This window comes from Juglans regia, chromosome 11, assembly GCF_001411555.2.
Source record: "Juglans regia cultivar Chandler chromosome 11, Walnut 2.0, whole genome shotgun sequence".
Taxonomy (NCBI): domain Eukaryota; kingdom Viridiplantae; phylum Streptophyta; class Magnoliopsida; order Fagales; family Juglandaceae; genus Juglans; species Juglans regia.
Genome location: NC_049911.1, coordinates 28,808,720 through 28,831,294, shown reverse-complemented (window position 1 = coordinate 28,831,294; position 22,575 = coordinate 28,808,720). Strand labels below are relative to the sequence as shown.

At 39.4% G+C, this 22,575-nt stretch overlaps 1 protein-coding gene across 4 annotated transcripts; it reads left to right on the top strand.

Moving 5' to 3' along the window:
- Positions 1–1,390: 1,390 nt before the first annotated feature.
- Positions 1,391–21,515, top strand: LOC109007165 (5'-3' exoribonuclease 3-like). 4 transcript variants are annotated; one of them, XM_035682646.1, is made up of 24 exons: positions 1,391–1,810; positions 2,893–2,995; positions 3,095–3,171; positions 3,505–3,696; positions 3,838–3,957; positions 4,060–4,122; positions 4,371–4,520; positions 4,629–4,793; positions 5,164–5,241; positions 5,354–5,440; positions 6,303–6,426; positions 6,526–6,674; positions 6,894–6,989; positions 7,116–7,211; positions 7,341–7,411; positions 8,096–8,224; positions 8,316–8,392; positions 8,467–8,507; positions 8,609–8,683; positions 8,814–8,971; positions 12,875–12,991; positions 13,078–13,153; positions 20,430–20,509; positions 20,628–21,515. In XM_035682646.1, exons 1-24 carry the CDS (start codon positions 1,607–1,609, stop codon positions 21,346–21,348), a joined length of 3,249 nt encoding a protein of 1,082 aa, XP_035538539.1. In that variant the 5' UTR covers positions 1,391–1,606; the 3' UTR covers positions 21,349–21,515. The 4 variants fall into 4 exon arrangements, with proteins under 4 accessions (XP_035538539.1, XP_035538537.1, XP_035538538.1 ...); XM_035682644.1 differs by having other exon boundaries at positions 6,303–6,674; XM_035682645.1 differs by having other exon boundaries at positions 1,392–1,810; positions 6,303–6,674; positions 12,887–12,991.
- The last annotated feature ends 1,060 nt before the right edge of the window (positions 21,516–22,575 follow it).

The following is a 22,575-nucleotide window of genomic DNA, read 5'->3' as shown; positions in this document are numbered from 1 at the left end:
CCATTTTTGTAAAATGTAAATTTCACAATTTGTCATTAAAAATTTGTTTATAAAAAAAAAAACTTTTAGTATTAATTATAAGTATTAGTATTAGGTATAATTTTTTAGTAAAAACTTTTAGTATTAATTATAAGTATAATTAAAATCTATAGTCTATATTAGACTATTCGTATTATTTATAAACTTATATATTAGTATTAATATTTAATGTAATAATTTATAAATTATAATATGAAATTATTTCATATATATGTATATATATGAAATTATAAATTAACATTTAATATATAAATTTATAATTATACATTATATATAAAACTTATTTATATTAATATTTAATATACATTTAAAATATTTTGTATAAAACTTATATATAAAAATATTATTTTTTATTTTTTTTAATCAATTGGTCTGGTTCAAAAAGTCCCAAAACCGGAACCGGACCGAAACTGGCCGGTTTTTACATTTTAAAAACAGGTTCTGGACCGGACCGGTTCAAAACTGGTAAAACCGGTCCGATCCGAACCGATTTTCTGGTTTGAGTTTACACCCATAATTCTTAATAGTTAAATATTGTAATATATCAGACAGTGTGATTAAGTAAAGAATCGATTATAATAATTTGGAGTCCAATATGCAAAACACTGGTAACAAGTATATGACAATATGTATTTCAAATTATATTTTTCTTTATTTGGCAATACTTAGATGACAATGTGAGACGAATTGTACTGGCTAATTTCTTTTATGATATTCTTAAAATTATTTTATTATTATTATTAATATATTATTTTATTCTTAGTTATAAACTATTTTGCTAATATTATATGTTAAGTAATGTTAGACTACCATTCGGCAGTCACGATGTGCCATCTAGGCAAAATTTAATATATTTTTTATTTTTTACATTTTTGTTAACATATTTAAATATTTTTTAAAAAATATTAATATATTAATAATTACTTTTTTAAATAAAAAAATAAAAAAATAAATATATATACAATCAAAATAAGAGTACAAAATAAAAAAACATACTAATAATATTCTTATATGTTTAGTATCTAAACGAGAAACCAAAGACCTACCAACCATACAAAAAGACGTAATAGCCTCCATCTTTCTCTGACAATCGTAGCGTTATTAACCAACGAGTAAAATTATACAACTTTTTTTTTTTTTTTTTTCACTTAATGCGTTGTCTGCAGAAGCTTCCGACTGATTCATAAATTAATTCTTTAATTATTTACTTTTTTTTTCTATACGCTCCTTTATTTTTTTTTTGCCTTCACACACCTAAGCATATCAGTCCGTCCACACGTCAGGTGTGTTGCGGCTGATGTAAAGAGTATCATGCAATGAGGCGGGGGGTACCATCGTCGCATAGTCTAGTTCCGTGCCTATTTCAAAAACCAAAAACAAAAAGTTCCGTGCCCTAGTTCGTCACCACCAAACAGATTTCGTGTCCCCAACAGTCTCGGCGCGGTTTCTTCTTTAGCATATTCTTTTTTCTCTCAGTTAAGACCGGGGTTACGTTTAAGATTCTCTTCCGTTGAGCGACGCTCTTTCTCGTTCACTTGTCTGGGCTGCGAGCTCCATTTCACTTGCAATGGGAGTTCCGGCTTTCTATAGGTGGTTAGCGGAGAAGTACCCGTTGGTGGTGGTGGATGTGATCGAAGAAGAACCGGTCGTAATCGAGGGCGTTCAAATTCCGGTCGATACTAGTAAGCCGAACCCTAACAACATGGAATTCGACAATCTCTACCTCGACATGAACGGGATTATTCACCCTTGCTTTCACCCCGAGGACAGGGTACGAGTCAATACACAATTTCATTTATCTCGCCTCTAGTTTTAATGCTCTACAACGCGGTTACGGATTTGTAGTTGATTTCGTGTATGGTTGTATTTTCCAGTATTTTTTTATTTTTATTTTGCGGGAGTATGTCAAATTGTTTTAACTTTAGGTATTGTTGCGTTTATTGAATTGGTTAATGAATGCTGCTATTTGCGTAGTACACGTGCTCAGTGTTCACTAATTGCATAGAATGTGGCTGAGATAATTGTTATAGTAATCACCAAATGATAACTTTTGATGATGAGGAATCCCAGAGACCATGCAAATGCAACACATCTTTTATCGGCAAAAAACCCAGTGCACTAAGTACTTGTTAACTGCAACTGAGTGTAACAAATGGGCATTTTTTGTGTACTTTTTATTATGGTCGTTTCAGCGCTTATATATATTTTATTAAGCTAGCGAAAGCTTAGTTGGTTGCATGTTTTATGGCCTTTTTAGAATGTTTATGTTGCAAATGTATGAAGAAATTGTGAACATGCTTGTACTCGGTGACGATTCCCTCCTATAATTAAGTACCTTGACTAAATGTGTTGACTAAATATTTTCCCGGGGGTTTAGGTTCCATGGATAAGTCCTAAGGGCTCTGTCGTGGGTGGTTCCCCCGTCATTAAAAAAAAAGAATGTGTTGACTAAATATTTTCTGAATATAATTTGGAAAGATGTGTTTTCTGCTCGCCTTACATGCATTTTAAAAGAAATGTGAGATTTACTGTTCCATTGAGTAACATAAAGCAAATTTAATGTGTTTGCATTCCCGGATAAAGTGTTGGATCCTTGTAAAGGCATTTTGGAGAAACTTTGGTTCTTTTATGCTAGAAATGCCTTCTAGTCTAGCATTCTCTCACGTGAAGAAGGATGTTATATTAATCTTTTGAAGGCTTGTCTGTATCGACCAACATCAATGCTCTCTTGATTTTGTATGGAATAATGACTTTCAATACGCTTTATAGTTGTATACCATATTCTCCTGGCCTGTCATCCCTTTTTTCTAAATGTATTTTAACCAATTATGCCTTTACTGTGTTTTAATGCAGCCTTCTCCAACAACTTACACGGAAGTATTTCAGTGTATGTTTGATTACATTGATAGGCTTTTTGTGATGGTGAGGCCTCGAAAGCTGCTATACATGGCCATTGGTGAGTATTGGAGTTAATTTTATTTTGTTACTGCAATGTGCTAGCCAATAAGTATCATATGTGCTGTTATAACTCTGATTATCTGGAAACTACTGGTAGATGGTGTTGCCCCAAGGGCTAAAATGAATCAACAGCGATCTAGGCGTTTTAGAGCGGCTAAAGATGCATCGGATGCGGTATGTGCTTTTATGCGTGGTAGGTGCCTCATCGTGTGTGCATGCGAGGGCTTCTTAACTTGATTGTTTGTTACCTATCAATATAGTTTTCTTTTTGATAGGTAACAAACAGTATAGTTAAGAAGCCCTTGCATGCACACACGACGAGGCACCTAGCACGTATAACATGCTGTCACTCCCTTTCCCAATAATGGGCTTCTTAACTGTATCGTGCTCAATAACGTGCTGTCACTCCCTTTCCCAAGAAGAGGAAAAGCGCCAAAAAGAAATGAAAATGAGATAGAGAATAAGCGAGGTTTTCCAACTATTGATATTGATGCCTTTTTTCTGCAGGCAGCTGAAGAAGCACGGCTAAGAGAGGAATTTGAGAGAGAGGGCAGAAAGCTTCCTCCTAAACAGGAGTCACAAGTTTTTGATTCTAATGTCATTACACCGGGAACTGAATTTATGGCTGTTCTATCAGTTGCACTGCAGTACTATATTCATCTCAGATTGAACAATGACCCTGGTTGGGAAAAAATCAAGGTATTTTACTTAAAAAGCTACCTTGCCACTTTTGTGGTTATATTTTTGTTTCATTGTGGCTATAATGTTCTTGTTTGTGTGTCTTCCAATTATCAAGGAGTGTGCTAACTTCACTTTTTTATTTTAATTTTTTTTGGAAAGGTCATTCTCTCTGATGCCAATGTTCCTGGCGAAGGGGAACACAAGATTATGTCATATGTCCGCCTTCAAAGAAACCTCCCTGGTTATGACCCAAATACACGTCATTGCCTGTATGGTTTGGTATATATCTTCCTTTGACATATACGTTCACTTGTATTAGGAATGTTACCTTGTTATTCTGTACTAACACTTGCTGCTCTCTCTTAATTGGTGACATGATAGGATGCAGATCTGATAATGCTAGGTTTGGCTACCCACGAAATTCATTTTTCCATACTTCGAGAGGTTGGCATTCCACTATTTACATGAATTTACTTTTGCTTTTATGTTTATTTTTCTTTTTAATAAGCTATATTGGGTAGATTATTAAATGAAGAAATTGAGGGAAATTAGGACACTTCGGCTTCTTCTCTTTATGGTTGATTGTAGAACTATGGAGATGCTCGTTCATTAGAATCAATTGGTATTATATGCCTAGGCTTTCTCCCCATTTATAACAAACAATCAGTTTGTTTTTGGACGGTCCATTTCAGATTGTATTTACCCCTGGGCAACAAGACAAATGCTTCCTATGTGGCCAGATGGGTCATTTAGCTGCAAATTGTGAAGGGAAAGCAAAAAGGAAGTCTGGAGAATTTGATGAGAAAGGTGAAAGGGCTGTTGTTGCTAAAAAACCATACCAGGTTTGATTTTGTTTTGTGGAAGACCTTGGCTATAGTCATTTGTGTATTAATAGAAATCTTTTTTATATCATCATCACTAATATAGAACTATATTTATCCTCTTGGCAGTTTCTCAACATTTGGACTCTTAGAGAATATTTGGAGCATGAAATGGCGATTCCTAATGCTCCATTCAAGATTGATCTTGAATGCATTGTAGATGATTTTATCTTCATGTGTTTCTTTGTTGGCAATGATTTCTTACCACATATGCCCACTTTAGAGATTCGTGAGGTTTGTTAAATAAGTGATTTATTTTGGAGGAAATTTTATAAAATATCCTATTCATATGGTTTAAAGTTTTAACTTCTTATGAAAAAAGGTTTGAATTGCCCTGCTTCGATGGGAAAAATGGCAAATTCCAATGTTTTGTAAAATTTCTTGTTATGATGCATTAGAGATGTATGATGAATTAAATAATTAGGCATGACTCTGGCCATTTTTAATCTCAGTAATTACGTGTAATCTCCACTCTAGCAATCCACAACAAAAATTATGCACATGCATACATATTGGAATTTGCAGGAAAGCTGTAATTGAATTTCCTTTTTGAATTCTCTAAGATTTATGCAAATGAATATCCACTACCCTGTTATTTTTATAGGGTGCGATTAACTTGCTGATGGCAATATACAAGAAGGAATTTAGGGCATTGGGTGGTTATTTGACTAATGGAAGCAAGGTATTTTATTGATTTTCTTCATATTAGCTTCTAGAAGTTTGTTCAGTTGCCAAATTGATTTCTCCCGTATTAATCTTCTTTATGGGCTGTATATCATTCTTGATGCTCACAGCCAAATTTGAGCCGGGTGGAGCATTTCATTCAGGCTGTTGGAACTTTTGAGGATAAGATATTCCAGAAAAGAGCTCGATTGCATCAGGTTTTCTCTGTTCTTGGATTGAAAATTTGACATGGTTCTGGCTAACCTCATGATGTGATGTTCTCTTGATTGATGAGGATTGTAGTAAGTATAGTGATGATTTTTTTTGGTAAGTAAGTATAGTGATGATTCTATCTGTCAACTGCAGCTTCTTCATTTTATCCCTGACTCTTCCCACTACCTTGTGGATTCATTCAGTTCCACATGCATTCATGGCTGAAATAATAACTTGAAATAGAACTAAGGTGTCAAAGAATTGTTGAACTTATTACTTAAATATAAAAAAAAGAATTGTCGAGCTTATGATGTAATAATATGACTTATCAAAAAAATGATGTAATAATATGTGCCTGTCAGGAAGCAGTGACAAGGATATGATAAGCAGGGAGCTGAGGTATGACCTTATATGATGAGGCAGAATGGTGAAAAAGACGTGTGGCTGACCTTAATTAATGAAAAAAGATTGATGAGGCCAAACTCAATTTAGGTGGAATTAGTTTTGAGAGAGCGAGTCAAGTTCCCGATATTCTTGCCTTCTGATTCCTGACTACTTTTTTTTGCTTGGCCTTTATGGGGAGATTCTGCATATCTCAGAATTTGTGTTATTGTTCAAACTGCTTGCATTTTAAAGCAATGCTTTTCTAAGAATATTATTTGGTCCAATACTGTGACGGTTGATTAGAGTATTGCCTTTTGACATATGTTATTCCTATATAATGCCTTTTTTTCTTTTACAAAATAAAAAAAAAAAACATATTTTTTGATAGGTTAAAAGATATTTTATTAATACTGAAATAGGCATAGCCCAAGTATAAAAAACTGAAATAATTGATGAATATTTTATCCTGCTTTCCTTTTTCAGCGGCAAGCTGAAAGAATAAAGCGTGAAAAGGGACGTGCCATGAGAGGAGATGACGCACAGCCTCTAGTTCAACCCGAGTCTCTGGTGCCGATTGCTCGATATCATGGTTCTCGTCTTGCTTCTGGTCCTTCACCTTCACCCTATCATCAATCAGGATTTAATCACAGTTCAGAGAGCTCAATTTCTGCTAGAAAAGATTACCAACTTGGACAAGCCACTGCAGGGTTATCAGGGCTTGACATTAAAAGCAAGCAGGCTTGGGCCTCAGATGCTAGAGGGACTTCTACTCGGCCACAAAAAGTTGCACGTTTGTCTTCAGGGGCCACGATTGGTGCCGCTATTGTTGAAGCTGAAAGTAGCTTTGAAATAGAAGTATGTTTTCCTGCTTCAGGAGAGGCACTTTAATGTAAATCTGACTCCATCAGTCATATGTTATGAGTAACTTTATATGGGTTTGGGTATGAGTCTTGCTGGCGAGGAGTTATAGTGCATCTTTATTGTATCATCATTTGTTTGTCATCTTTTTTTACCGTTATAAGATCTTAAATTAATGCTCATTGAGTCGTCATCTTTATTTTTCTCGCTTTTCAGGTAGATGAAAACAAAGAAGAATTGAAAGCAAAGCTTAAGGATGTACTTCGCGAGAAATCCGATGTCTATAACTCTCACAAGCCAGAAGAGGACAAGGTTTGACAATAAGTTACCTTTGCGTATTGATTGAATCTGAATTTTGGCATCATACAAATTTCAATTAACTTCTGCTTATTGCATGCTTTACCTTGAGTTGTTATATCTTTTGCGCTGTTTTATTAGGTTAGATTGGGAGAACCGGGGTGGAAAGAAAGATATTATGAAGAAAAGTTTTCTGCAAGAACTCCTGAGGAGCTTGATGCAATAAGAAGAGATGTTGTGAGTAAAATGAATTCAACTGTTATCTAACATATATATTTTTTTTTTATCAGTAAGTGTTATCTAACATATTAGCACTTGTATTTGGGAGAACTGTAGATTTATCTTGTATATTGGCACTTCTATCAGGTCTTGAGGTACACAGAAGGCCTTTGTTGGGTCATGCACTATTATTATGAAGGGGTTTGTTCTTGGCAGTGGTGAGTTTGTTTTCTCTTATTCTTCTTAAATTCATACGGGAACAATATCAATTGTCAATTAGAATGCAGCTACAATCTTGTTACAGTCGGGTGGTACCTATCTCTATTGGTTCAGTGGGGTTTAACAGGGTTGCTTTCCTAGGGATGCAGGTAGGGGTGCAATCACCCCTTCCTACATTTTTGCCCCATAGGGAAAAAGGTGAATGAGTTCATCAAGGGACTGTATTATATGGTTGAGGTTCATTTTTAGACTACCAACTTGTAACGCCCCAATGGAAGGCTCAAACCACATGACCTATACTTCAAAAGGACTAGTTAATGATACAATTGGAGTCCCATTGAAATCTTATAAAGAGCAAGAACTTCTTCCCAATCAATTTGGGATCCCATTCACCACCTACTCTTATCCTTATCCTATGAGATATCACACAACTTGATGTCCCAGGAACATGTATACATGAAACCAATTACTACAAACAAAGTAACAGCTGATGCAACTTGGCCTTGAATAACCTCTATTCAACTTAAACGATCAATCTGTAAGGGCCTGGCCAGATGTTTAAGAGCTGTGGGGCTCGTTCGTCTTTTGTGCTGTGAATTATCTTTTTTATTATTTCTCTCTATATTTTATATGCTTCTTTGTTTTTGGTTCCTTGCACTGATTTTGAACAAATTTTGTTGTAGGTTTTATCCCTATCATTATGCGCCTTTTGCTTCTGATCTCAAGGATCTTGGTCAGTTGAATATAAACTTTGAGCTTGGCTATCCGTTCAAACCGTTCAATCAGCTTTTAGGAGTATTCCCTGCTGCAAGGTGCAGTATGCACACTTTCTATATTTGATTTTCTTTTCGCATTTTTGTAACCTGTTCATTTACTTGAGAGCAAGTTGTTATCCCTGTCCAGTTGCCATGCACTTCCTGAGCATTACAGGAAACTGATGACTGAGCCGGATTCACCTATCATTGATTTCTACCCGACTGGTATGTTTCTTGCATAAATGTAATTATAAGTAATAAGAATTTCTCTCCCTTAAAATTGCCGTGCTGTTTTTCAGATTTTGAGGTGGATATGAATGGCAAACGGTATGCCTGGCAGGTGGGCTTCTGTTATAATCTGTTTTTCTAGGCAGGATGATGATGATGAGTAGGAGAGCCATTTTATCAATATTTTTGACACCTCTGCTTGCTTTTATTAAGGGTATTGCAAAATTGCCTTTTATCGATGAAGCTCGTCTTCTTACAGAAGTCCAGAAAATTGAACATACATTGACGGTATGATGTTTGATATAAGCCAGTTTTATACTCTGGTACCTTGCTAGTTTTGTTTTCCTTGCCTCCCCTTTTTCTCACTTTTTTCCAGATATGACTTCAAATTTTAATTGACTTCTGTATCATTTTGAAGGTGGAGGAGGTACGGAGAAATAGCGTGATGTTTGACATGCTTTTTGTGAAATTGTGTCATCCTCTCTCTGTATGCATAAGTATTCTTGATGAGAAGTGTAAAAGGTTAACAGATGAAGAACGTGCTAAAATTAAGGAGAGAATTGAGCCTGAAAAAAGGTTTGTAGTAGTTTTTAATTGTTATTCACTGAAATTTAATTTTTTCCAAGTAATCATTCCGTGCATTTGAGAATTCTCCTTATGGTTACCATCTACTTGATCTGGGTTGCCGAACTGCTGTCATTTTTTGTGCACAACATTTTGATGCAACTTCCATTCATGTTTCCCCAGTTTGTAGATTTGGTAATATCATCGAGACGTTCTCTTGTATTGAGAAAAATGGGAATACAAGATTTAGAAGTTATCTTTTTAAAGCCACGTATAAAACAAATAAGGAAATCTTTTCCTTAAATCTTATTCTATTTTTTGTTGTTTTCCTGCCAATTTAAAATGTTCCATATTTTGGTTGTTTGATCATTTAAATTTCATTTTCCCCTCAAAAGCTTGTGACAATGTGGTCCCTGTATACCTCTTTATAAATATTTATTTTGTTAATACATATGATGTCTGATTGGTTGTGAGAGTGTGCGTGTTTGTGTGTATTCTGTTTTAGTGAATCTTACATTTCCATCTTAATTTTGTACTTTATAATGAATGCATAATGTCTTACCTTGTATTGTTTTTTTTGTTTCTTAAGCCAGATAACATGCCATCTTAGCTTTTTTTCTTGATAGGTAGAGATGCCATCTTAGTAAGATGGATTATATATTATAAACCAGTATGTGCCACATTTGATGAAAAATTGATCGCACCTTTATGTTTTTCCATCGAGTAATTCTACATACAACCGTGAAGTGCGTAACCGCCGCGTAACCACTTTAAAAAAAAGTAGGGTCCACTATTAAAAAATTAATTTTTTTCATGTGGGTCCCATGTTTTATTCATTTTTTTCAAAGCGATTACGCGGCGGTTACGCAATTCACGGTTGTAAGTATCTTTTCTCTTTTCCATCTAAGTGATTTTTTTTTTTTTTCAAAACCTGAAAAATCTTGACTCCACACTTTTTTTTTTTTTTTATGAGTAAAAATGTATTAATATCAATAGGCGTAACCAAGTACACTGGGTGTATACAAGAGAAAACACCTAGCCCATAATAAAGAGCTCCTAATGAACATCACCCAAAGCAAAGCAAATCACTGTAACCACCTCAACTCCTTTTTTCCCACAAGACTAATACTCCACCTGAATGATCCTACAAGGATGAAGGAAGACTTCATACTCCTGCCCTCCCTCTCTAGTCCTCCCTCGACTTGTACTACCTCTCTTTGTGTCGTAGTTGATTGTCCAAGTAAGACGCTTTAACTCCCTGCTCTTCTTAAATCTTGATTTTGTTTCAAGCAAGTGACCGAGTAGTGCTGTGAATTGGTTGTCAAATCCTCCACATGTAATCCTCACACACTGTTGTATCTCGTTAACCTTTTGCAAAATCCAATCCAATGATGAACCAGCTATATTGTTTATCGGAGGAAGAGATACTTGGGGGACAAAATCTTCCCCAGACAAAGCTCCCAACTGTACACCAATCCCTAAACATTCCTCCTTGCAAGGCACCAACGACAAACCCATATTCTCCCCCCCCCCTCCCCCCAATCTCCTGCATACTAATCCCTTACCTCCTCAACAGCTCCGTCGCAAGATGTTTGAGTAGATGCCGATGGTTCTCTCCGTCATGAGTGGTGAGGCCATGGTTACCATTGGCGGTTCTAGGTTGGCAGCAAGTCTCGGCGGTACATCAAGTTCCTTCACCTCTGGCGTGGGTACCATCATTTCATCGATGAGAACATTGACCGGAGGTGCGCCACCCCCCGATGACCCTTCTTGTGCAACTTCGACGGACCCTTCATATATAATTGAAGAAGTTAAAATCAGTTTTAACCGTTTTAGCCATTTATTTAGCCTAATTCTTGTTAGTGGATGCCTTGACCAGCCCTTAGTAATTGGAAGACGCAACTTCTCTTTTATGACCTGCGTTATGGATTACAACTTTTTATGTTGACTTTTCTTTTACCACACATTGTCTTCCCTTTTGGAGAAACTGAGCTTGTATTTAGGAAGCCCCCACTCCCCCCTTCCCAAAAGAAAAAGCAGAATAAAAAGGTCTAAAGTTTATTCACATAGCATGCCTAAATTGTTCTTATAGGAATCAACATCCCTTTCTGGCAATTTATAATTATAATTCTTCTGCCGAAGGCTAATTGCTTATTGTGATTTTCTATATTTCACATGTTGTCAGAACTTTTGTGGTCTGGTAATAAGTATGCTGCATCCTTGGTTGCTCATGTCGTGGTTTTTTTTTTTGGACGGGGGCCACCCTGGTCCAGCCCCTCACCCTAGGGGTGGGCAGCAGGGCCCCGCACCGCCCTGCCCCCGCATCTTATATATTTTATCATATAAATATATATTTATACTATACATATTTATAAATATTTATTATTTGTATTATATATAAATATAGTAATATGCATTAAGTAGAATTTTACTTAATATTTTGTGTAAGTTATAGTGTAGTAGGGTAACTCTTTTATAGATTGTCAAGGCAATACTAGAGTCTTACATTGCTTAAGTGTGAGACTTGTATTGTGAAGGCAATGTATTAAGTAGAATTTTTACTTAATATTTTGTGTAAGTTGTAGTGTAGTAGGGTAACTCTTTTATAGATTGTCAAGACAATACAAGAGTCTCACATTGCTTAAATGTGAGACTTGTATTGTGAAGACAATCTATAAAAGGGTCAACCTACTACACTACAACTTACACAAAATATGCACTAGCAAATTTAAAAACTACATAATTTTTAAATTATAGTCATATTTACAAATTAAATTTACAATTTGGGTCCAAAAATGTGAGGCTCACCCCACATGGGCTGGGGGAGAGTTGGGCCCTTAGGCTTGGCCCCGCCCTCCTTTTAGATGTTGGGGGGCTGATTGGCCCCCATGATTGTCCGCCCAAACCATCGCTGAAAACCAACCAAAAAAAATAAAATTCCAAAATTCAAAACCAAACTTTGAGAGATAGAGAGAGAGAGAGAGAGAGAGATACCTGGGGTTGGGAGGCTGAGGGAGACGACAAGAGGGGGATAGAGAGACAACGACTGACGGTGGGGGTTTGGGCGAGAGGAAGAGAGAGGAAAGAGAGAGATGCCGCGGGGGACATAAAGACTTAAACAAAACTTGATGTAAAATGATGACGTTTTGGGGAGTTCTCCTAACAATGTTGTTTTATTAAAAAAATTATTTTTTTAATGTGTGTGTGTGTGTGTATAACTGGGCCGGGCAGACGGGGTAAACCCTGGGCAGGCCTGGGCCCAGCCCTGTCCCCTAGCAGTCCCTGGCGTGTAGGCATCTGCTTGCATGCCCCTGTATGTGGCCAGGTTCCCCGCTGCCCATCCCTACCCCAACTTTACTAATAAATCCTCACTTTTGGTGGAAGAATTATACAAGAAAAACTTGGTTACAAAAAACCCAAAACCAAGCTTAAAAAAACTATGACCTCTACACTATACTAGTTTAAAACAGTAATTGTTTCTACAGGCTTAAGCAAAAGTCTATTGCAGTTACAAGCAAGGCAAACTAATTGGAAAAAATGGTTATCTAAATTGTGGTGGTCCCAATGAATCCATTAGGTAATCCCCCAAAGCGAAATTAGGTAGCTGAGTAACCTACTAACCAAAGAGTAAGTAGCCGAAACCCCTACTGCACCTTCTCTCGCCAGATGATCTGCAACAAAATTCCCTCTCTAAAAGTATGGAAAAGGATTAAACTTGCCAAAATAAGAGAATATCATCCCAGATTCCCAAATACTATAGCACTGCCATGGTGGATAAAGTGAATGAAGTGACCAATGAACAATGAAGGCTTATCTCACTGCTTATTTCTTGGTTTATGTTGCAAATAATTGAAACATGTCCAGTCTGCTGCGCACTTCAATTTATGTTTTCAGACTATTATCTGATTTATTTAGGGCTAAATGCAGTGGTGGAATGAATGGTTATTTATCCCCATGTGCCGGAGAACCTCGCCCACCTATTTTCAGGTCTCCTGTGATAGGGATGGAAGATATTATCGACAACCAAGTCATGTAAGCTTTTTGAGCACTGTTTTTTATTGAATTGATGTATCTTGACTCTCCTCATTTTTGTTTCTTATTCATTCCTTGCTGTTCAGGTGTGCTATATATCAACTCCCAGATGTGCATGAGCATGTCACCCGACCGCCTGCTGGGGTTAAATTCCCAAAGAAGGTATGTGGTTGCTAGTGAGGCTTGTTGCACTTCAGTTAAAGAGTCCTTTTCCACTAGATTTTTCTCCTTTCTCATGAATTACGGTTTGGGATATCTAATTTTATTGTAAAGATAGAGAACAATTAGAGTCTCACAAGCTGAATTTTATCTCACATTTTTTTTTTATCAGTAAAAAGTAGTTATCATTAAATATGAATGAAGATAGGCATAGCCTATGTACACAGGAAGTATACAATAGAAAACACCTAAATACATTCTTAATAAACTAAGTTATGGCTAAGAACTCCTGTACACTAATTCCATTAAGAACAATAGCTGAAAACCATAAAAGTAAAGTGTGCAGAAAAAAATTCTGTAGCTCCTCCTTAGTTCGCTTCTTATCTTCAAAACAACGTGCATTCTTTTCCATCCAAATACACCACATTATGCATAACGGGATCATTTTCCAAGCTGCTGCTACTTGAGAACAGCCTTCTAAACCCTTCCAGCAAGCAAGTAGATCAACCACCTTTTCCGGCATAACCCACGCAACATCGACTCTACTAAATATCCCATTCCACAACTCTCTCGTCACCTCACAATGCAATAAAAGATGGTCCACTGATTCACCATGGTTTTTGCACAAATAACACCAATCCAACACAATGAGACCCCTCCTCCTTAAATTGTCCGTGGTTAGAATTTTTCCTAGTGCAGCAGTCCACACAAAGAACGCTACTTTGGAAGGAACTCGCGACCTCCAAACACTTTTCCACGGGAACTGTACATTACCTTGCGACGTCAGAATTTTATAATAAGTTTTGACCGAGAACTTCTTATTGTCCTTACACCTCCATTGAAACCTGTCATCCTGTGCCGTTAAACTTTCTGAAGAGTAGATCAAGCTGAAAAATTCAGAAACCTTGGTCATCTCCCAATCATGATTGGCCCGAGTGAATAAGATATTCCACTGATACAAGTCTTGGGCAGACACAAATAAATCCGCTATTGAAGCCTCCCTATTTACCGCAATGTTATAGAGGGCTGGGAAGGCTCTCTCCAAAGTCTGCTCTCCACACCAAATATCCTGCCAAAATTTGATGCGTGTGCCCTGTCCGACCACACATCTAGTGTTATTTTTAAAGCATTGCCATCCCCCCCTTATATATTTCCACAAACCCACACCATGCCCCCCCCTCACTTCGTTAGTGCACCAACCCCCCCAAGCACCTCCATATCTTGAGTCTACTACTTCCTTCCACAAAGACTCCCTTTCTTCTTGATACCTCCATAGCCACTTCCCCAAAAGAACTTTATTGAAGGTCCTTAAATTGCGCAATCCCAAACCACCACTCGAAATAGGGGAACAAACTTTATTCCAATGCACTTAAGTGGAATTTAGTTTCTTCCCCTAGACCTCCCCACAAGAAAGCCCGGAATAACTTCTCGATACGATGCGCCACCCCTGCCGGCAACGGAAATAAAGATAGAAAATAAGTTGGGAGATTAGATAAAGTACTCATGATCAATGTAAGTCGCCCTCCCTTTGATAGATACAATCGTTTCCACCCAACCAACCGTTTCTCCACTCTTTCAATAATACCTTCCCAAATACCTCTAGCTTTGAAATTAGCCCCCAAAGGAAGGCCCAAATATTTCATAGGCAAAGAACCCACTTCACACCCCAACGTTTCTGCTAGTAGATTGATATGAGGCACCACTCCCACCGCTACCATCTCAGATTTGCCCAAATTAACCTTGAGACCCGTCACAGCCTCAAAACACAACAAAAGTGCTCTTATGGCTTGGATTTGACCCAACTCCGCTTCACAAAAGAACAGTGTATCATCTGCAAATAAAAGATGTGAGATCATAACAGAGCCATAAGTACCATTGCCTGCCGAAAAGCCCACCATAAAACCTCCATCTACAACTGCCTTCACCATCCGACCTAGTGCCTCCATAACAATTACGAATAGAAATGGAGACAACGGGTCCCCCTGTCTCAACCCGCGTGAGCTATTGAAGAAACCCACCGGGGTACCATTAACAAGCACTGAAAAACGCACAGAAGTTATGCAAAATCGAATCCATGAAATCCACCTGTTCCCGAAACCACATCTCCCAAGTAAGTAAAGGAGAAAATCCCAATTTACATGATCATAGGCTTTCTCCATATCAAGCTTACAGAGTATGCCTGATTTACCCTCCTTTAACTTCTGATCCAAACACTCATTAGCTACAAGCACTGAGTCAAGTATCTGCCTCCCCCGAACGAATGCATTTTGAGGTTTCGAAATGATTTGCTCCATTACCACACTTAATCGATTAGCTAGAACCTTCGAGATGATTTTGTACACCCCACTCACTAGGCTAATGGGGCGAAAGTCATCAACTTCCACCACTCCCTGTTTTTTCGGAACAAGGGCTATGAATGTCGCGTTTAAGCACTTTTCAAACTTTTGGAAAGTATGAAATTCAACAAAGACCCGCATAATATCACCTTTCACAATATCCCAACAATGCTGGAAAAACCCCATCGAAAACCCATCCGGCTCCGGAGCTTTGTCTTTGGCCATATTTCTAATGACCTTATGCACCTCATCTTCTTCAAAGGGTCTTTCCAACCAGCTCACACTCTGCGTATCAATGGACTCAAAAGGCAGACCATCGAGCTTTGGCCTCCAACCAAACGTCTCCGTTAGCAGATTCTGATAGTAGTTCACAATGTGATTCTCTAGATCAAGGGGAGAAGAAAGTACTTGATTACCTGCTGTAAGAGTCTCAATAGTGTTGTTGCGCCTATGAGAATTGGCCACCCTATGGAAAAACTTCGTACATTTATCCCCTTCTTTTAACCAAAGGGCCCTGGATTTTTGACGCCACGATGTTTCCTCCATCAACAAGACCCTCTCCAATTCAGTCACCACCACACTCTTCCTCAACAAAGCTTCTTCAGAGGCATTTCCCAGCAACAATTGTTCCTCCAATTCTTGAAGTTCCTCCAAAAGGATTGTCTTCTGATTATCAATATTGCCAAAAACTTCCATGTTCCACCTCCTTAAATCTTGCTTCAAGGCCTTTAGCTTACCTGCAAGAATGAAACTAGGGGTACCTGAGAACTGATAAGAAGACCACCAGTTACGAACTTTCTTAGCAAAACCGTCCACTGCTAACCACATATTTTCGAACTTGAAATACTGACGACCCCTATTAATGCCTCCACAATCTAACATAATAGGAAAATGATCCGAACAAACCCGGGCCAACCTCTTTTGATACAACTCTGAATAATGGGCTTCCCAAGAAGGAGAGACAAGAAACCTATCTAATCTCGACCATCCCCTACTATTAGACCATGTGTACTCACCCCCAGCAAGCGGAAGATCCATTAGATCCAAATCAAACATGAACTCGGAAAACTCCTCCATGGCTATAGTGTGACGAGTATTCCCGGATCGCTCGCTTGGAAAACGTATGATATTGAAATCCCTGCCCATACACCACGGCACATCCCAAAGATAATAAACCCCCGCCAACTCCTCCCACATCCTGCTCCTTTCTCTATCTAAATTTGGCCCAATATGCCTGCATATGCCCATTCCCACCCGTCTACTACACTTTTAAATAAACAAGCTACTGAAAAAGTCCCAACACACTCCTCTACCTCCTCCACAACTCTTTTATCCCACATCAAAAGCACCCCAACCGATGCTCCATCCGACGCCAAGTATGACCAACCCACATAAGAACAACCCCATAAACTACGGATAAGTCTTCGATCAACGATCCTTAACTTTGTTTCTTGAAGAGACACCATATCCACCTTCCACATTCGCAACAAAGATTTTATTCGAAGGCGCTTGTTGCGATCATTAAGCCCCCGCACATTCCATGAGAGGATCTTAGGTTTCATGAACAGTGGTTATCCCCCTCCCTTTCGTTCTACCCTTACTGCCACTTCCCTCCTTCACATCATAATTTATAGAACATTGTAGTCTTTTAAGTTCCCTATCTCTCTTTACCGCCGACTTCACTCTACTCTCTTCAATGGCAATAATAAGAGCTCTAAACTGCTCTTCAAAACCTGTACAGGACACCCCAGCCCAAACTTGCAACTCCTCCACTTTCTTGAAAACCCAGTCTGGAATTTCAGAGTTGTGACTAGGATGGAGCACTCGTAAAGGTTCAACATCTCTTCTATCTATGCATAGCTCTTCGCATATGACCAGCTGCGTATCGTCAACTTCTGATTCCTTCGTTACTGATCTTGCTTCTTCTTCCTTCCGACAGTGTGAGTCAACACTATTTGGGCCCACTGCTTCACCAGCCATCACTTGTAAGTCGCTGAGAAGGTTCTGAGTCACCACTACCTCTCCTTCGTCGCTGGTAAGGTCCTGTAACAACCCACTCTCCTCAATCGCACAAACTTCCAGCCCCGTTGGTGTGTAACAAGAGTCGCCAGCCTCCATCGCACCTCTCTGTGCTAGATCCGAGAGATTTGACTCAACAAAGGCCGTGAAATTACTCTTTCTTAGGGCATCAGGCTCTGTTTCGATTTCCGCACGCACCATCGCCTCCACAGATTGAGCAACTGACCCTGTAACGGTATCGCTGCCCTCCGTCGCAGCTTTCTGTGCAAGGTCCGTGACATTTGCCCCAACTTCAGCCGTGTTTTTGCTCTTTTTTGGAATCTCAGGCATTGTCGCAGACTCTACCAGCATCGTCGTTGCCGCCGTAAGGGCTCCCACCTCCGGCGAGGTTGTCTGAGACAACTCCGGTAGTGTCGGCTCGGCCTCACCCCCCGATGGGCCAGCTTCCTCCTCTTGGAAGCGACGGCTCGTCTTCCTCCAGAACGGGCCAATTCTGTTTTGGTCTTTGCTGGGTTGAGGCCCAGTCTCGAGGCCCGTGGCCCATACCCTGGCCCGACATTCTTCCTCTTCCCTTTCCTTATCCACTCCCTTTCCCTTCCCCTTATCGCTGGGCTCTCTGGCCCATTGGCCTTCAAACTCCCATCCCTAACCCAATCCCAACTCCCTCAACCCATTTACTTCAACACAGCGTTTAAGCCATCCCACTTTATAAGTTAGTTCTCCCAATTGCTTCTCCATATCACATAAAGCCTTCAACACATTTTCTTCTTTCAGAGCAACAGGAACTCTGCCATCTCCATACCGTAACTGATCATTACCCAAAGAAGTGACAGGTCCTTGCTTCAGCAGACCTACTTTCTCTGCCCATTTCACGTCTCGAATCCTCTCCACCTCTCTGCTACCACGAACAACATCACTGAAGGATCCTAAATTCATATTCTGCAGAGTCGTGGCTGGTGGAAACAGTCGTGAACCACCACTATTTCCAACTTCCTTCAGCACCATCACGAGTTTTTTCCACCCCACTCTATCCCTGTCCCCTGGTATGAAGATGAAGTTCCGGCGTCTCCCTCCACCATACTCCACCAACGCCATATAGGCTTGCATGATCAGCATTAAGTTCACATCTCTTCACGATCCTACTCTTTGATGGGACAAAGCAGAAATCTAATTTGAGCGGAATTTGGAGTGAGATGACCCAAAACCTAAAAGTGAAAATCTGGATGGTGGGATAGTAGAATTTACCGGTCAATATATACTCAAAAGCAATGACTATCTATATGTTAGATCAAAATTTATAAGGATGAGTGACTTATCAAAATAATAGGAATTTAGAAAGGATGAGTATATTGTAGAGGATACGACAAAGATTGAGAACAAGGTGGATTAAGTGGAGAAGTACATTAAGATTTGTGACATCCCATTCTAATAAGTGATAAGAATAGGTGGTGTATGAGGGATCTCACATTGCTTGGGAATGAGAAGTTCTTGTTCTTTATAATGTTCCAATGGGGCTCCAATGTATTATTGACTAGTCCTTTTGGAGTATAGATCATGTGGCTTGGACTTTCTATTCGGGGTGTTATAAATGGTATCGGAGTCTATCCCAACTAGAAATGGGGGACTTGAGCCGTGCCACCTATGACGGACTAGCCCGGCGAGGATCTTAGGATTATTATTATTTTAAATTATTTTTTTAATTTTAAATTTTTAAAATTTTTTATGACGGGGGAACCACCCCACATCAGTCACACATGGAACCTAAACTCCCAGGGAGACTAGCACAACAACTCTCACTTAAATCACGGTTTGATCCCAGGGAGAATTGAACCTGTAACATGGGGACGCCCATGCACACGAGTTTGCCCTTACCACTTGGGCTACCCACGGGTGGGTGAGGATGTTAGGAATATATGGGGGGAATATTATGATACCCCATCCTGACAAGTGGTTAGGGTAGGTGGTGTGTGAGATCCAAATTGCTTGTGAATGAGTTCTTGTTCTTTATAATATTCCAATGGGGCTCTAATTGTATTATTGACTAGTCCTTTTGGAGTATATAGGCCATGTGGTTTGGGCCATCCATTAGGGTGTTACAAGATATTTTGAGAATAAAATATATGTGAAGTCCAAGGAAAACTCTTTACGATTGCTATTGAACTAACTATGGTTGATGATACAAGATGTTCGGTTGTTTAGTGGCACAATGTTCATAAAATGAGCAATAGCCAAAATAGGAGGTTAAGTGGTTTTGATTCAGAGATGAGTTGAGATAGTTTGTGAATAGTAGAATAAAAGTTGAATTATTTATTATATTTTGTGTGGGAATTTGAGAAAGTTGTTTTGGGATTTGAAAAAGTTGAATTGTTTATTATATTTTGTGTGGGAATTTGGAAAAATTACAATGATGAGATGAGATGAGTTGAGGTGTGTTTTGAATGCAAACGAGGCCGATGAATGATAAAATAAGATAGGAATATTTTCACCCTTTCTAATATGTGGGGGCTTTAAGATGACTGGAAAAATAATATAGGAATATTTTCATCCTTTCTAAAGTTGAGTGGCTCGATTCGCAAGAAGATCGGGTAATGCAGAAAGTGATTTAATTTAAGTTTTTTGTTCATGTGGATACTGTTAGAAAGTGAGGTCTGTATGTATCTGGCAAAAGACTGGATCGTTCTTTCTTGGGTTTTGGATTAATTTTCCAGTAATATTATATTCTTCTCCTATCTGGCGTTCACTAAGGGAAGTTTTTCCGTTAAACGGCTATCATGCAATCACACACACACACACACACACACACACACACACACACACATATATATATACATATTTGAAATTTTAGATATTAACACGGCTGTTATGTAAAAGCTTGATAAGATGGTTAAGCAGGGTGTGGCTTTTTAACATGGCTTTCCTTACAGACTGTGAATTTGGGGGATCTAAAACCTGAACCAGTTCTGTGGCATGAAGATTCTGGAAGGAAGCCTTGGGAGAATGGAAGGTATTCCATAATCATGTATCATTTTGATTGATGCGTTTGACATTAAGACTAGTCAAAGATTATTTTCTTTTATCATTTTGTTCTATTTGAGTGTTGTTGATTTGGCTTTTCCTTTCAGGCAAAATCCCTCGGGAACCATTTCTGGCCGGCAGCTTGGGCAGGCAGCTCATCGACTAGTTGTTAATAGCTTACAAGTGAAGGCAGATCCTAATGGATATGACAATAAAATGCACGCCCAGCCACCACCTTACCCTGTGCCTCCTTATCGGCCGCCTATGGCTTCCTACCAAAATTATAGGTTTCATGATCAGGCATATAACAGAATGCCCCAACCAAGATCATTTCACCTTCCTCGAGGACATCACCAGTCTTCAAATTCCACTGCCGGTCCAGGTTACCATGAGGATGGGTACAATCCACCTTATGTCTCACCAACGTCCCGCTATCCTAACAATTGGTCTCATCCTCAAAACTTCTACGAAAGAAATAACCGACCAGTTACGCACGGTAAAGGAGAGTATTCGAGGAATGTAAACTATCAGTCAGGGTATCATCAGAATGGAGGAGGACCCATGTATGCTAGGGGACAAATGGCACAAAGTCCAAATGGGGTCCGTGCTCATCCTTACCAAGGTGGTCACAACAGTTATTGTCAGAACTACCAACCACAGCCTGGAGGTTCTAGTCATCAGCAATGGGGCAATTGGGTTCCAAGGAACAGCCAGGGCATTCCCAGGGGGTACGGTGGCCCTCAACAACTAGGCAACCAATATTCTGTATTAGAAAGAAGATCAAATAAGCACCAACCTCCACCAGCAGCGCCTGGCTATGGGCACTAGTAGAATTATTTTACCAGTCACCCTGATTTGTCCTGTGCTGTCCTTGACAATAAAAATGGACGATATTCACTTTTTTATTTGTTGTGTTGTAACATTAAATTATTTTTCCCCCCTTCTCCCTGTTGTTCCATTATTTCAGTTTAAATAGAAAGGTAAAAAAAAAAAAATCCATGAAAAAAGCTGCGAGTATACTTGTGGAACATTCTGAACTTTTTATTTTATTTTATTATTATGATCTTTTTCACTTTTTTATCTGTATCCAGGCATAGAGAATGATGCAGGTCCAGTTCTTCTATAGACAACCGCCTAGAGGAACCCTCGCGGCATCGTGTCCAATGTGGCATATCAACGTCGTCGTTTGCATTTCGCTCGAAGACAAAAGGAGTCAATTGGCCTCCTTTCCCATTTTGCCATCCTCATGAAAATTGCTCTTTTTACTTGTCTTCAAATCTTTTCCGTGCATCCTGCAAATCCAACGAAAATAAGTTTCAACGTAGCACCACCATTCCTTCGTAGACCAGCAATCTCGCCACTGCCCAGCTCATGCAATTGCACCAGACCATGTAAACAACCATGCAAGCACCACGGCAATTCCACCCTGCACATCTTCCACACGTACAACCTGCACCACCTTGCCGAAGCCAAGCCTCACGTAAAACACGCAAACCGTAGGCCCACGTCCGAGGCATTCATGCTGCACCTCCACGTCGTCACCATTGGCAAGCTTCAAGCCGAAGCCCATGGAACCCCATGCACGGCAGCTCAGCCAGTCCCACCTCCAGGCCGCGTCCTCACCGCTGCATGTGAACCCAGCAAATCGTGAACCAAGCACCTCCACGTTGTCACTCCTGCACCATCAACACACACATACGGCCTTCACCTCACGGCACAACCAAGCAATGTGAAGAAACTTCCCTCACACGGCAGAAGCCACCAACGCCACCAACGTTTGCCACCCTCTGAAACTTCCCTCGCAAACTCATAACGGTGAGCCCCTGTTTCAACCCCCAAAAAATAGAGGATTTTCGTGAGCCACAGCAGCCAGCCACGGCGCTAGCTCTATCTCTCCGCATAGTCGTTACCTGCTCAGAAAACGCCGGTCGTTGCACCCACTCCCTCAAGTTAGCTGCTGTCATTGCACCCTACCTCCTCTCCCTCTATGTTACTCTCGGTTTTTCTAGATTTCTATTCCTTTTTATTTCTTCTATTTGCTAATTTATTCTCTAA

Excerpts from the sequence above, each read along its gene's own strand:
- LOC109007165 (XM_035682644.1), top strand. The coding sequence starts at position 1,607 with ATGGGAGTTCCGGCTTTCTATAGGTGGTTAGCGGAGAAGTACCCGTTG. Across the intron at positions 2,996-3,094 it reads GCTGCTATACATGGCCATTG|ATGGTGTTGCCCCAAGGGCT; the intron begins GTGAGTATTGGA and ends AACTACTGGTAG. Across the intron at positions 8,393-8,466 it reads CATTGATTTCTACCCGACTG|ATTTTGAGGTGGATATGAAT; the intron begins GTATGTTTCTTG and ends GCTGTTTTTCAG.